At 49.6% G+C, this 16,282-nt stretch overlaps 1 protein-coding gene across 4 annotated transcripts in view; it reads right to left on the bottom strand.

Annotated features, from left to right (window-relative positions):
- The window catches only part of ARHGAP19 (Rho GTPase activating protein 19), a 58,015-nt gene that overhangs the window by 19,419 nt on the left and 22,314 nt on the right, over positions 1-16,282 (bottom strand). For 2 of the 4 annotated variants that reach the window (XM_045025678.1, XM_045025679.1), the window contains exon 2: positions 6,197-6,462. The exons of 1 other annotated variant lie outside the window; for it this stretch is intronic. In XM_045025678.1, coding sequence (XP_044881613.1) covers positions 6,197-6,462 — 266 coding nt within the window. Of the gene's footprint in view, positions 1-6,196; positions 6,463-12,642; positions 12,678-16,282 lie in introns of those variants that run through there. One more of the 4 variants, XM_045025680.1, reaches the window with a different exon arrangement.

A 16,282-nucleotide genomic window follows, 5' to 3' on the forward strand; every position in this document is an offset into this window, starting at 1 on the left:
TGGAGTCCTCCGGGAGAAGCACCATAAACTTCACCATCGCTCCGCACGAGCTGTGACTATACCTACTGAGGACAGCCTGATGGTTAGAAATTCAGAGCTGGAGCCCCCCGTGGAATAAATTTTCCTCCTAAAGAGGTCCAGCTTTTTAGCCTCCCATTTTTTTGTGGAAGGGCCCTGATATCCTTGGTGCTCCCGCTCATTCGCCGCGGCTACTGCTAGAGACTCTGGCGAGGGATGGGTGTACAAATGCTTGAACCCCTTAGAGGAAACAAAGTATTTTCGTTCATTCCTCTTCACTGTGGGTGGTAAGGAGGCAGGGGTCTGCCACAGTGTCTTAGTGGTGTCCTGTATGGTCTTAATAAGTGGCAGGGTGATACGGGAGGGACCAGAGGGGGCGAGAATGTCCACCACGGAATCTGATGTCTCAGCGACCTCCTCCGCCTGGATCCCCAGGTTCTGCGCCACCCTGCTGTCCTCCACAGCCGGGGTCATCGACATTCCTGCCATCGCCTCATCAGGCGAGGATGAGGACGAGGACCTAGATGGGAGCAGGTCCTGTTCTCTGCCCTCGGCAACAAGGGGATCCCGCAGTGCCTGGTCTTCCGGCGCATTCAGTCCCGGCATGGCAAATGATTGGTCCTGCCCCGGGTGAGGTGTCAGAGGCACGTATGATGCTGAGGCCACCGACGCTGACCTCGAATGGGACCTCTGGCTCTGGCAGAACACCCAGGGGGTCCAGAAAGACCACTGGGCGGGAGCCTGCCACTGACCAGGCTCCAGCCCTGGATGAAGCTGCTGCCTGCGTCTATCAGACCTGGACCGCCTGCTTTTCCTGGACCTATAGAACTCCACTTCCGACTCCGAGGACTCACTGTAAGATGACCATGGAGAAGCAGTGCCCAGCGGTGCCTGGAACTCGGGGACCAGTGCGGCTCCCCTATCCGTCCACTGGTGGATGGTACCAGTGATTGGTGCCATGGGGATGGCGACTGGCGCAGTACAATCACGGCTTGCCTCTGGATGGCACTGAGGGTCTCACAGGTGCTGCTGAGACGGAGCTCGCCTAGGAGGGGAAGGCGGTGACGGGAAGGTGATGAGGTCCTTGGCAGTCTCGAACGCCTCCAGCGTGGAAGGTAACTGTAGATCGCAGCCTTCTCGGAGAGGGGAGTGTTGGGGGCCCAGACTCAACTGGTCCTGTGCTGGGGCAGGAGTCGATGGGACCCTAGCTGGAGGACTCAAACTCACGTGGCCTGCCATGGTTCTCACGGCGGCGGACTTCTGCGCTGGTTTGGGCATGGGAGCAGCCCCTTTTAGGTCTCCTCTTCTTGTGGGGCACTGAGGATTGCGAACGGTGCTGCCCACTGCCCTGCATGGATCCCCTTTGTGGGGAACTGTGCTGGTGCCGAGGGTCTCTGGCAGAGTCCTACCTCGATGCCAACTCACGTATCGGTGGTGCCAGCACACTGCGCACCAACATCGAGGTGCTCAGCGTCGGCTTAGCTGACCCAGGGCCCAAGTGGGGACGGAAGGCAGCCTCCATCAGAAGGATCTTGAGGCGCTGATCCCTCTCCTTCTGAGTCCTAGGACGAAATCCCCTGCAGATCTTGCAGCGTTCCTTTTGGTGGCTCTCCCCCAAACGCTTCAAGCAGGAAGTGTGGGGGTCACTCCTGGGCACAGACTTGCCACATGCTGCACAGGGTTCAAACCCTGGGGAGAGGGGGGGCGTACCCCCAAACCAAAACTACAACAACTAACACTAACTATTTACAGAAAAAGTTCAAGACTGCTAAAGAAGCGCTTGCCGAAGCAAGAGATAACGAGCGCTCCGGCTAACCGTCACAGGCGGTAAGAAGGAGCTGAGGTGGCGGTGGGTCGGCAGGGCCCTGTATTCGGCAGCGTGTCTCCAGGGGGCACCTGGACTGACCCGATGGGTACTGCTAGGGGAAAAGCCTTCCGGCTGCCATGCACACAGCACACGTACGCCTAGTGAGCAATCACTCGAAGAACCAATGCTCCAGACCAGGCATGGCCAAGCTGTGGCTCATGAGCCACATGCGGCTCTTTTACAGCTCCCAGTGCCCCCCACGTATTCCCCCCTCCTACTCTCTGCTTACAAGACTGGGCAGGGGGAGCTCAGGGCTTCTGCCCTGCAGCGGGGTGCTGGGACTAGGGGCTTCTGCACTGCAGGGAGGGGGGCCTCAGGGCTTTAGACCAGCAGTTGGGCATTGGGGCAGAAGCCCCACGCCCCAGCAGGCACCACCCTACGGGGCAGGTTGTGTGTGTCTTGCGGCTCTCGAACATCTGAAGATTATTGTATGCAGCTCAGAGGGTCAGTAAGTTTGCCCACTCCTGCTCTAGGTGAACACAATGAATAAAACCACCAAACAAAAGAAGGAGGCAGCCTCATAAAACCTCCTTAAAAGGCTGACAACTCTTCTCTCAAGAGAGCATCATAAGAGCTTTAAAGAGGCAGCACTGCCTTCAAAGGCAGGTTAATTCAAATCAATTAGGCACAGCTACAGCTGCAGCTACTTGAGAGCAGCAGCCCACAGCTATGCCTTTTCAGTAGGCAGCTGGTCTAAATGGGATGCCATGGCTGATGGTAAGTGGGTATCAGGGGTGCACAGATTGAGTTCATTAGTTTCTGCCCAGCTGGGTGGAGAGAGAAAACTTAGGAGGAATGTCTGGACCTGCCTTGATGCGTGGGAGGGTGACGTGGGCAACAGAGAAATACTTCTGGAAAGGCTGGCAAGTCCAGTAGGACATAGTGCCAAGACCGTGCTGTGGGTGCCAAGTGGCAATGGGAAGAAAAGGCAGAGCATTTAAATAGATCTCAGAACATTTGAAGACTAAGGGCTAGATTCACAAAGGGACTTGGGCACCTACCTGCCTCTCAGGCATATAAGTCCAACATTTTAGCACTACTGGAATTCACAAAACCCCAGCTCTGCTGCCACTTAACCTGTAGGCCCCTCTTTTTCCCAGGCACCTATGTTTCTGCCAGTAAAGTACCCTACATGCCTAAGTTTCCACTGCTGGGCACGAGCAAAGCCGGCTAAGTCCTGATGCTGCCGAGCTGCCCAGAGCCCTAGCTCACGCCTAAGCCGTGATGGGATTCTCAAAGCAGACATTCCCCCACCTGTGGCCTGATACAATAGGTGTGCTCTGAGCAGGACTAACCCCCCCAGAAGACAGCATGGATGAGAGCCTGGGGAGCAGGCATGTATTTCTCCCCCTTTGAGTCAACAGTACAGTGGTTAGGGCACTCACCTCAGATGTAACCCCCCCAGGTCTGTAATCTCCACTCTGCCTGACTTGGAGCAGGGACTCAAACCTGGCTTACCCCAACCCAGCAATCAGTCCCCTGACCATGGGATACGGGGTCAATCTCTCTCCCCCAACGAATGTTTAATTATGTACACAAAGTGGACCAGCATCAACAGGAGAGCTCCAGCCCAGAATGCTCAATAGCCAGATGGTTAGGGCCCTTTCCTGGGGCGTGAGAGAGCTGGCTTCAAGTCCCTGCAGCTACTGGTTATAAAGGGATGGTCTCTCTTTCACTCTGGTTGGTTGTGTTCTGCCAGAAAGGGCTGATCTGGCTTAGGTGCCTAACTCCAGGAATCCTGAGCGGAAACGGGCCCTTCCCTCCAGCCCAGAGTTTGGCACCTGGTGAGCGTGAGAATTATTGTTTCTCGACAAAGCTGGTCCTCTGGCTTTCTATTTCTCAGCCTTTAGTAACGAGCCTCCTGCACCTGGGAAACCAAGGAAAACTCTGCAAGTTCTGAATGGAAGCTCAGAACCCTGAGAGGCAGAAGGAAGGCGCTTGGACCCCTTCAATTTGACTGAATGCGTAGACCTGCCCAAGTCTGATATAACCCACCCAGTTAGAGACTGACCTCGTTCATTCTCAGCCTGCCACTGTGACGTTCCCCTGGTGTTATCTGGACTGGTGATCTGCTAAGCCACTCCAACCCTTAACTCTGGGAGCCAGCCTGACCCTGCTCTGCTGGGAGAACCCCCACCCCTGGGCTGGTCACGCACAGCCTTTGGCGTGTAAACTGCTCCCAGCTACTTGCAACCAAGTGACACTAGCCAATATCTCCGGTCCCAGACACAACCCTAGGAACCTCCATCTTGCAGTGTCCTGTTATGCCCACTGGACGCTGCAAGCTTATATGAGTTCGTCAATTTAACAAAGAAATTGATATGTACCAGGCTTGTTATCCCAAGGGGAGGCTCTGACAGGCTTCATACCAAATGCACTGCTTCAGGTAAAATAAACAGATTTATTAACTACAGAAGATAGATTTAGGAATTATAAGTCAAAGCACAACAAGTCCAATTTGGTCAAATGAAATAAAAGCAGAACACATTCTAAGCTGCTCTTAACACTTTCAGTGCCCTTACAAACAGAAGTTTCTAACCACAGGCTGCCTGGTTGCCCTTCAGCCAGGCTCCCCCCTTTGATCAGCGCTTCAGTCGCTTGGTGGTGGTGTCTGTAGATGGAGGTGGGAGAGAGAGGAGGAGCCTGGCAAATGTGTCTCCCTTTTATCACGTTCTTTCTTCAATCTTGGCTTTGCCCCCGCCCCCCTTTCAGGGTCAGGTGAGCATCACCTCATCGTAGCCCACAACTGACCAATAGCTCAGTGGTTTGAGCGTTGGCCTGCTAAACCCAGGGGTGTGAGCTCAATCCTTGAGAGGGCTACTTAGGGATCTGGGGCAAAAATTGGTCCTGCTAGTGAAGGCAGGGGGCTGGACTCGCTGACCCTTCAAGGTCCCTTCCAGCTCTAGGCGATAGGGAAGGGGGGTGACTCACTCCAGAGCCCAACAGATCCTTTGTTGCTGCCTAGGGGGTAGTCTGCCGTGGCAGCGCTTTATCATGCCGTGTGTGGTTGCAGCTCCCAGCGCTCTAAAAAAACCATCTCAACAAGGGGCGTAGCTCCCAGCGCTGGGGCACTGTTTACACTGGTGCTTTACAGCTCTGCAACTTGCTGCCCTCAGGGGGGTGTTTTTTCACACCCTTGAGCAAGAAAGATGCAGCGCTGTAAAGTGCCAGTGTAGACAAGCCCTAGGCCAGTGTCCTTTGTTCCTGTGAGGCTGGGCTGGGTTTGCCCCGTACATGCCCTGATGAGGTGTGAACTGCCTCTCTGCTCCTGGAGAGTTTTTGCCTGGGCTTGTTTTAAGCCAGGAGGATATATTTTCAGCCTCGTAATTTTATATATGAAATTACAACCTATAACATTACTAACACATTGCCGTAACAACAATTACTATAACAACAATGCACAGTGCATCACGAGCCTTCCGAAGACACCCGACCTGACAAACTTTGCATTGGACACCACACAATCATATTATAAAGATGAACATGGGGGTGCAGGGTATTCCCCCGAGGTCCACAACGTCACACTGGTCCTCTGGCTTTCTATTTTCTCAGCCTTTAGTAATGCCTGGTTGTCAATATGAAAGGCCTCCTGCGCCTGGGAAACTAAACCAAGGAAAACTCTACAAGTTCTGAACGGAAGCTCAGAACCCTGAGAGGCAGAAGGAAGGCGCTTGGACCCCTTCAATTTGACTGAATGCGTAGACCTGCCCAAGTCTGATATAAACCACCCAGTTAGAGACTGACCATGCTCAGCCTGCCAGCTCTTCAGGGCAGGGAGCACGTCTTCCCACGTTTGTACGGACTCTGGCACAAGGGGGCTGCCTTCTCACGGGGGCTTGGGGGAGCAACAGGAATCTGAACACTCAATAAGACGACTTCCCCAAGGCAGGCTGCTGCTTTGGGAAGGACGAGAACAGATGCAGCGATCTCCCTGCAGCTACCCCTGGGGTCAGACACCACAAATCAAGCAGAAACAAAAGAAAGGGTGACCTTGTATTCACTGACTGCTAATTAGATGCACTCTTGGTTTGGCTTCTTCCTTCAGGCTAGGGGCCCTCGTCTGGGATTACAGCCCCAGGGTGCCAGGCAATGAATGAACACAGAGAGACAGGCCCTGTCCTGAAGAGCTTACAATCTAAACAGAAGAGGTGACAACAGCTGGATGCAACAAGGAGCACATGCAAGGTGCCTGGCTCCCAAGAGTGCTTCGAGAGAGGGTGGTACGTGGTATAGCTAATGGAATCTGATCCAGGACCTCGGTGGTCCACATCAGACTATGACGACAGCTGCCAGGCAGAGCACAGTGCCTACCTTTACGCTTCAGAGACATTAGGGACCGAAAGAATCCAGAGGCTGTGCCAATGCCACCAGGCAGCTTGGGGTCCTCCTCCCCCATCAGCTGGGCCAACTCTGCTCCCGGCAGGTCGATGAGCCTGGTGATGCTGCTGACCACCAGCTCTGTGAAGACTTCGGGCTTCTCATGCCGCAACTTCTCCACAAAGAAGTCAGGGTTGAAGATGACTGTTTGTCCACGGAGGGAGGAGTCATTGCAGATGACAAACCTGCAGATGGCATCACTGGGAAATAAAAGGAGACAGGTTGTAAAGCATTTCTTCCAGAATTCACTCGTACAGCCAGTGTCCCCCCCAAATCCCAGATCACAGGCCTCCGGACCAACCTCACTCTGGAAAAGACATCTACTCGCACTGGAGGTGCCAGTGTGTTCTTCAGAACCACTCCTGTCCCATGCTTGCTATGAATCAACAGCATGCGTAGCTTCAGCAGAGCTGGGACAACAGCTCTTCTCGGTTTTGTTTTTTAACATTATAATTAACAACTGTACTCAAGACAAGATGCACAAAACAGTACAACTGTCTCACAACTCTGTCTAATAAACCTTGCCAGCAAGATTTCAGATCACTAAATCTCAGAGAAAGGGGAAAACACCCCAAAGCAGCTATTTTAATCATTAACCAAACTTTAAACCTGAAGGCTCTAGTCACACTACCAGAGCAACTATTACTTGTGTGACAGTGAGCATATCCCCAGCGAACATACACCAGGTAACAGAAGCACAGCCACACATGGAATGCTACAATGTAGCCTGCAACTACCTTTATCTTTAACAGAAAGAAAGGCCCGCAGAAACTGCAGGCCCCAAGTGCACTCAGATCAAGATTAGGAGTGGATTCTCCACTAGCTGCACCTCTTACCAAAGACAAGGGCAGTTGGAATTGGCTTGATTTTATCTCAGGCACTACCTACATGCTCATGGCAAATTCCTAGCGGGGCCCTACATTTAGGCAAAGGCGGGGTGTCTGGGATGTACACACACACCACTGACAGTCAGCATCCAGACAAATATCCACACTTTCCTCTAGCTCTCACAAAGGTTCACACTGGTAGCACAGCGCCAAATGTGCGCAGACATTTAACTCCCCAGTGGGGAGTGTTAAACATATTTTTTCTGCTGTAAACCAATAATTACAAATAGCAACGAATGGAGAAGACAGAAAAAAATCCCATACCACGCATAGAAAGGTAACCTCAATCTACAATCTATTGTCTCCCTGTTATTTGTGAGCTTCAATAACTATGTGAACAACTATATGCATCTGTGACGTTACTGACTTGAACTGTGACCGTAGAGATCATTGTTACAACCAAGGTCCCAGAGTGGCACCAAGTCTTGTACAAAGGAGGTCACGTAAGGTGTCTATGGGAAGGTTATGATTTGCTGGTTATGATGATGCTATCTGTATGTAGGTATCATTTTGTATTTAATGTTATAAGTATTGGCTCTATACTCTCTATATTTCAAACTTGTGCTATGCTTCCGGGTGACACCCCAGACCATTTGGCATCAGCACTGCCTCACCTGCTTGATAGTCCATTAAGAACCATCAGCTATACAACTGACCTATTGAGAGAAGGCAGATACACCTTATGACTCAGCAAGGCAGGCAGGGACATGCCTATGGACAGAACTCGGAGGCTTTCAAGCCATGTGCTGGGCAGCTTGTGTTTGAAACACAGGCCACATGGCAAGAGACTATAAAAGGCAGCTGCATCTTCTCCATTTTGTCTTCAATCCTGCTTCTGACCTCTGGAGGAATTATGCTTGAAACTGAAGCTTTGAACAAAGGACTGAATGACCCATCCCAGCTGGGATGTTTATACTCCAGAGACTTAATTGGTTTAAAATCAACAGTAATCCCATCAAGCCTGAAACAAGTCTGAACTAAGAACTTGGCAATTGTTGTATGTATTTGATTCCATTTAACCAGTTTTAACTCTCATCTATATTTCTTTCTTTTTCTGAATAAACCTTTAGGTTTTAGATTCTAAATTGGCAACAGCGTGATTTGTGGGTAAGATCTGACTTGTATATTGGTCTGGGGCTTGGTCCTCTGGGATCGAGAGAACCATTTTTCTTTTACTGGGGTATTGGTTTTCATAACCATTCATCCCCACAAGGAGTGGTGCTGGTGGTGATACTGGGTAACTGGAGGGTCTAAGGGAATTGCATGCATGACTTCTGGTTAGCCAGGGGGGTGAGACCAAAGTCCTCTCTGTTTGGCTGGTTTGATGTGCCTCAGCTAGTAAAGGAACCTCAGCCTGGGGCTGTGACTGCCCTGGTCTAAGCAATTTGTCCTGAATTGATACTCTCAGAAGTGTCCCGCCAAAGGCAGTTTCGTTACAGCATTTTTGACCTAAAAGGCAGAAAAAACAGTTACCTACCTTTTCAATAACTGTTGTTCTTCGAGATGTCTTGCTCATGTCCATTCCATTCTAGGTGTGTGTGCGCCCACGTGTGGTCATTGGAGATTTTTGCCTTAGCGATATCTGTAGGGCCAGCCATGGCACCCCCATGAGTGCCGCTCTCACGTGCTGGTATATCAGGCACCGCCGGCCCTATGCCCTCTCGGTTCCTTCTTGTTGACAACCCCGACAGAGGGGCAAGAGAGTGGGTAATGGAATGGACATGAGCAACACATCTCGAACAACAGTTATAAAAGGCAGGTAACCGTTTTTTCTTTGAGAGCTTGCTCATGTTGATTCCATTTTAGGCAACTCACAAGCAGCATCAACAGAGGTGGGCTCAGAGTTCACAGGCTTGCAGCTCTGCCAAAGCTAGCGTCGTCTCGAGCTTGCTGGGTCAGTGCATAATGAGACGCGAATGTGTGGACGGACAACCAGGTAGCGTCTCGACAGATCTCTTGGCTCGGTACCTGTGCCAGGAAGGCTGCCAATGATGCCTGTGCCCTAGTTGAGCGTGCCGTTACTATCGCTGGCGGATGCAGGCTGGAACTCGTGATCCAGGATGAGATCCTCTGAGCAGGCATTGGGCAACTCTTCATCTTGTCTGCCACTGCAATGAACAACTGCATTGACTTATGAAATGGCTTTGTTCTATCTATGTAGAAGGCCAGCACCCTCCGGATGTCCAGGGTATGTAGCCTGCATTCCTCATCTGATGCATGAGGCTTTGGAATTAAGACTGGTAAATATATGTCCTGGCCAGTATGAAATTGGGAAATTACCTTGGTCAGAAATGCCAGGTGCGGGCACAGCTGAACCTTGTCCTTGTAGAAGACCATACAGCAGGCGCGTCCTGGCCGGCGGTTGAGCATCCGCTGAAATGCTGCCGAAATTCGGCGGCATTTCAGCGGCACCACCTCTGGATGACGCCACTTGCCGCCGACAAGCAGCATCATCCAGAGGCGTCGCTGCCGAATTTCGGCGGCATTTCAGTGGATGCTCGACCACCGCCACGGTCCTTTGTCTGGCGCCCGCCAGACGAAAAAGGTTGAGGACCACTGCCATACAGGGTGGCTCCGAGGCAAGGACCCTGATCTCAGACACCATACGGGCCGACGTTATCGTGACCAGGAATGAAACCTTCCAGGAGAGAAGCAGGAGAGAGCAGGAAGCCAAAGGCTCAAAGGGAGATCCCATGAGCCTTGACAGCACAAGATTCAGGCTGTGAAGATAGAGGCACTACAGACCCTTCAAAAACCACGCTGTCATATGGTGGGCGAAGATAGACCTGCCTTGGAACAGAGGATGGAATGCTGAAATGGCAGCCAGGTGGACCTTGATCGAAGAGAGGGACACGCCTTGGAGCTTGAGGTGCAGCAAATAATCCAGGATATCCTGCAGCGGGGCCTCCGAGGCCAGAATACGCCACTCCAAGGTCCAACATGTGAACCTTTTCCACTTCTCCAGGTAGGTTGCCCTGGTGGAGGGTTTCCTGATGCCTAGCAAGACCTGCTGAACACGAGCCGAGCATGCCCGTTCGTCCATGCTTAGCCACGCAGTAGCCAAGCCGTCAAGTGCAGCGCTGTCAGGTTTGGGTGCAACAGACTGCCGTGGTTCTGGGACAGCAGATCCGGCCAAAGTGGCAGTTGTAGCGGGGCAGCTGCCGAAGTGGGTATTCACCCACGAAAGCTCATGCTCCAATACGTCTGTTAGTCTATAAGGTGCCACAGGACTCTTTGCCGCTTTTACAGATCCAGACTAACACGGCTACCCCTCTGATACTGAACTATGAACATGTAACAGCTATTGAACACTAACTACTAAAGAATGAACTATTTACAAGGCCCAAAGGCACGAAGTCCGAAGACGAAAACTGCTAGCCCTTGCTAAGCAAGGAAAGGCGCTCTGACTAACCACCATGGGCAGTAACAAAGAACTGAGAGGGCATAGGGCTGGCGGGCCTGATATACTGACGCATGAGCATGGCACTCAAGGGGGCATCACAGCAGGCCCTACGAATACCACTAGAGGCAAAAATCTCCGATGACTGCACACACTTGGAATGGAATTGACATGAGCAAGCACTCGAAGGACTGTGGTGTCATTTCTAGGATATGTGACCAGAATAAGCGACAAGAGAATCATAGAAGATTAGGGTTGGAACGGACCTCAGAAGGTCATCTAGTCCAAACCCCTACTCAAAGCAGGACCAATCCCCACTTGGGACTTAAGACTCCGCAGTGGAAAACACTTGCTGGAATCACTGTAAACCACGGACTTGCAGCCAGCACTCTGCAATTTGTGCTGAGTGAGAATCCCAACAGAAACCCTCTCTGCTGTCACTACTACACAGGCATGATGAGAGCTATTTTGAGAGAATAGTGGAGACTGAAAGGATTCAAGGCAGATGAGACTGGCAGAATCATCTCAAGAGTAACAAGCTGTAAGGAGTTCACAGCTGCATCCTGTAGGGTAGCATAGGCAGCATGCTACTGATTCCAGTATCACCTGATGGGTTTCTCAGACGTTTGTTGCACCTAAGGACTTAAGACCAAGATGGAGCAATTCAGTACCAACTGCCAAAGACACCTGCTGATTGATCTCCCCATACTCACAATGTTACAAGAGTTTAAAACCACACACAAGTGCCAATTCTTCCCAACAATGACAGAGCTCTGTCCTGAAATCCGTAACAACCCACTTTGATCCAACACAAGTCCTCCTACTGAGTGTGAAGAGTTACAAAGGGATCTCACAAAACTGGGTGACTGGGCAACAAAACGGCAGAGGAAATTCAATGTTGATAAATGCAAAGCGATGCACATTGGAAAACATAATCCCAACTATACATCCAAAATGGTAGGATCTAAATTAGCTGTTACCACTTAAGAAAGAGATCTTGGAATCATCATGGATTGTTCTCTGAAAACATCTACTCAATTTGCAGCAGCAGTCAAAAAAGCTAAGAGAATGGTAGGAACCATTAGGAAAAAAGATAGATAATAAGACAGAAAATGCCACTATATAAATCCATGGTACGCCCACATCTTGAATACTGCATGCAGTTCTGGTCACCCCATCTCAAAACATATATTAGAATTGGAAAAAGTACAGAGAAAGGCAACAAAAATGATCAGGGTATGGAACAGCTTCCATAGGAGGAGAGATTAAAAAGATTGGGACTGTTAAGTTTGGAAAAGAGAGGACTGGGGGGGGGATATGATAGTGGTCTATAAAATCATGAATGAGGTGGAGAAAATGTGTTATTTACCCCTTCACATAACACAAGAACTGGGAATCAACCAATGAAATTAATAGGCAGCAGGTTTAAAGATAAACATAAGGAAGTACTTCTTCACACAACACAGTCAACCTGGGGAACTCATTACCAAGGGATGTTAAAGACCAAAAGTGTAAGTGGGTTCACAAAAGAATTAGATAAGTTAATGGAGGATTGATCCATCAATTGCTATTAGCCAAGATGGTCAGGGATGCAAACCCACGCTCTGGGTGTCCTCAAACCTCTGGCTACCAGAAGATGGGACTGGATGACAGGGGATACATAATTCAAATGTCCTGTTTTGTTCATTCCCTCTGAAGCGTCTGGCACTAGCCACTGTTGGAAGACAGGATGTTGGGCTAACTGGACCATTGATCTGACCCAGTCCTGCCATCCTTATGAGATGGTTTCATATTTAGACCCAGCTACCCTGCCTGCAGTGACCCTTGCTCTGTTATTCGCTCACTAGCAGTTTTTGTTCCCCACACAGTAGATATGCAAATACTTTCTAACAACTACATCAAGCAGCACAAACTATCTGCTCCCTCCACTGCTAATTACATCTCTAGATTCGCAAAGAGAAAACCCACTGCGCTAAAATCAAATCTCTCCAACCTAGAGCAACCGACAGGCTCACTAGGCATGTTCCAGAGGTTAGTTTCAGTAAATTCAATAATCCCTAATGCAAAAACAGATAGAAAACCAAATCTCTTACATGAATGCCGAGAGCTTTTGGAGAGGCATTGGGAAGCAAAGACACTGAGAAAAGAACTTGCTCCTTGTTTCCAACAACAAAGACACCCGCCTGCCCCAGCACAGCCTATGCAAATTCCACGCATGCTACAAGACACAAGGGTGCATTATTGGGTCCGAAGGGCCCCCTTGGCACACACTGGGCATCAGCCGTCACACAGAGACAAAAGTGAAAAGAAAAGCTGGACAAACTGATTATGTCACTTCCCAAAGGTCAGTGTAGCTGGAGTCTCATGGCAAACAATTCCATCTGCATGGAAACCAGGGATATGAATTAGGGACACTTTGGGCTTAAGTAATGTAACTAACAGGAACCTACCAAATGGGCCCCAGTTTAACTCATCTACACGACAAGTGAAGCCATGTCACTAGGTCTCCTGTCTGGGCTGAAGCATGGTTCCATTTTGTCGTGATTACAGAGCCGTCACCATGTCTCTCAATCATGCTAAAGCCATATCCTTGGACCAGTGGTGGGCATCCTGCACGCCGCATGCAGCCCGTCAGGGTCATCTGCAGGTGGGGCACGAGACAGTTTGTTTACATTGGCCGTCCGCAGGCACAGCCACCCGCAACTCCAAGTGGCCGCGGTTCGCCCCTTACAAATGTAGATTTTTTTTGTTACATAACTGCTCTCAAAAACAAAACAATGTAAAACTTTAGAGCCTACAAATCCACTCAGTCCTACTTCTTGTTCAGCCAATTGCTAAGACAAACAAGTTTGCTTACATTTACGTGAGATAATGCTGCCCTCTTCTTATTTACAATGTCACCAGAGGGTGAGAACAGGCATTTGCATGGCACTTTCGTAGCTGGCATTGCAAGGTATTCATGTGCCAGATACACTAAACATTCAGTAGGTCCCTTCATGCTTCGGCCACCATTCCAGAGGACATGCTTCCATGCTGACGACACATGTTAACTCTGTTAATTCAATAGTAATTTTATTAAAAACGTTAATGCCAAAGGTAAATTATAGAGTAATTTCTAATGTCTCCATAATAAATGTTCATTAGGGCTTCCCTAACCCTCTCTTAAACAGAGGAGATATATTTAGGTACCAAAGGACTAGAAGATAATGTACTTCACATCATTTCACTACAGGTTCCTCCTTTTCGTTTTGTCCCTCTTTCCCACCCCCCCGAAATCTGGGATGAATCCTGTCTGACCCTGGAACTTTGTCTCCGGACATTCTCATTGATTTTCCTTGATTTTTGTTCTGGCACAATCTCAGTTTTCTGAGATAAAGGTAAAGGTAATAATTGGAGATATACCAATCTCCTAGAACTGGAAGGGACCTCGAAAGGTCATTGAGTCCAGCCCCCTGCCTTCACTAGCAGGACCAATTTTTGCCCCAGATCCCTAAGTGGCCCCCTCAAGGATTGAACTCACAACCCTGGGTTTAGCAGGCCAATGCTCAAACTTCTTAGTCCCTGAAAAATATGCCTTTGTGGCATCTGTGTCCCCATCTTCCTTTGTGAGGACCCAGGCAAAGAATCCATTACATTTTTCTATTTAGTACTGTCTGCGTCTCCCTCAACCCTTGATATCTCCTAGTGACCTCACCGTTTCCTTCATTAACCTTTGTCTCCTATGTTCTAAACATTTCTAATTTATTATTACGTGTGGAGTCTTTCTTCCATTTTCTGCCTAATTGTGTCATAAACGTTAACCCTTTTACTGCTGAATGTTAGGGCGTTCCCACTGTGCAATGACTCTGATGGAACACTGGCACTTCATTAAGAACCTAGGTAGGAGGTACACAGCATAGCACTGGAGATGAACTTTTCCCCATCTGCCAGGTACATCAGAGAGCACTCAAGTGGTTAACTTCCTTCTGGCCTTCCAGCATCCCAGTTTTTACCCCTCCCCCAGCCAGGAGGGTCTGTGCTCCATCACTGCTTGCAAATGGTTCCTCTCACTCAGTTCCTGATTTACCCCCGTTGATGTTCTGCTCTGGCTTTACATTGTCTGGGCTTGCTTCTAACTTCACAAACAAAGATTTTACACTCATGTAACTCCATTAAGTCAATAGAACTTACTTCTCATGTATCCCACTATAATGGCAATGCTCAGTTACACATCCCATCTCTTTCCTGAAGACATTTTCCATTCACTTCCTTACTACATTATCCCATTTGTTTGCTTCCCAAACTTTCTTTCCACAAACTCAGGAACCATAGTTTGCTAGTTGAGGTCTCACTTTAGTCCTGATCTTCAAAGACCTCCATAGGACTGACTCAGGCTACACAAGGGATCAACTCATCTTGCATGATTGTGACCTCTGACAACAGCTGCTCTCCACTGAAATAATGGAACTGTTACCCCTAGAGTGAGCCTTGTGTGCCTGATAGCTTTTTCTGCAGCTTGTCCCTCACTGTGGAACTCACTCCCAGAAGGTGCTAGGCTCACCATGAATCTTCTGAGTAAAATTAGAGCCCACTGCTTTGTCCAAGCTTTCTCCATAACAACAAAACCACCCCCAACCAAACATTAAAACCTTGGGCTAATTAGGGGGAGGGGAGTGGGAAAGGAGAACAAGCCATTTGTTCCTTTGTTGTGTACTTTGATATGATGTAAGGCACTCAGATACCATGGTGATGAGTGGTCTATAAAAGCAGAGATGAAAGAAATCCTAATTAAAAACAAGGCAGAAAATAGAAATAACATGTCTGAGCAAATGCCTGTCTCCCCTTTGCTGCTGTTCTGTGAACTGTGTGTCGGTGGGGCACATCCATTCGCTCTGTTTACCCTGGGTATAGCAGGCAGGAAGACTGGGCTTTGTCTGAAGGTTACACACTCTGCGGTGTTGCAGATTAACAGGATTATTGTGTGAAATGCCTGTGAGGGCTTTATTTCTGTGCAGAAATGGGGTCCTGCTTTACATTTGCATTTTGATTAGCAATAACGATACCTAGGCACCTTTGTGTGCGAGGAAGGGTCACTAATAAAGTTACCTTTATAAATTAAAAGGCCTATTGAAGTGCAGGAATAGGAGACTGGAGGCTGTTTCCAGCTGTGTCAGTCAGAGATGGCCAGGCATCCAGGGAAACATGGAACGGGGAACAGAAAATGGAAGAACTGCAGATGGGTTCATAGGAATAGGTAATAGGATACCGCAAGGGTGTTTTGGGAAGGCCTCAAAAATATGCTGTGATGGGGTATGCAAACCCCACACTGGCCAACAAAGGGTTAAGGAGCTGCTCTGGGCTCAGCCAGCCCTGCCCCACATGCAAGAGATGCTCAGGGAGCAGAGCAGCTCAGCTGGGGGTAGGTCTGGAAACAGAGCCCACCTGCAACTCGCAGCCCCTGAGGGAAGGGGGCACCTTCTTGAGAGACCCCCTGGGAGGGAGGCATTTCCTTCACTCTTTCTCACATTAATTCCCCTTGTGTTGTTTATGGACAACGCTGGATCACTAGGCCAGGCTCCACACGAGCGCAAGCCGCCACCTATCCCAAAAGCCCAACTGGCCACTCTGAAAGCTGGCACTAGGGGAGTCCACTTGCAAAGTCCAAGGCCACACGCAGCCCGTCAGGGTAATCCGCTGGCGGGGCCCGAGACAGTTTGTTTACATTGATCATCCGCAGGCACGGCCGCCCACCCG

Source organism: Mauremys mutica, chromosome 7 (assembly GCF_020497125.1).
Source record: "Mauremys mutica isolate MM-2020 ecotype Southern chromosome 7, ASM2049712v1, whole genome shotgun sequence".
NCBI classification, from domain to species: Eukaryota; Metazoa; Chordata; order Testudines; family Geoemydidae; genus Mauremys; species Mauremys mutica.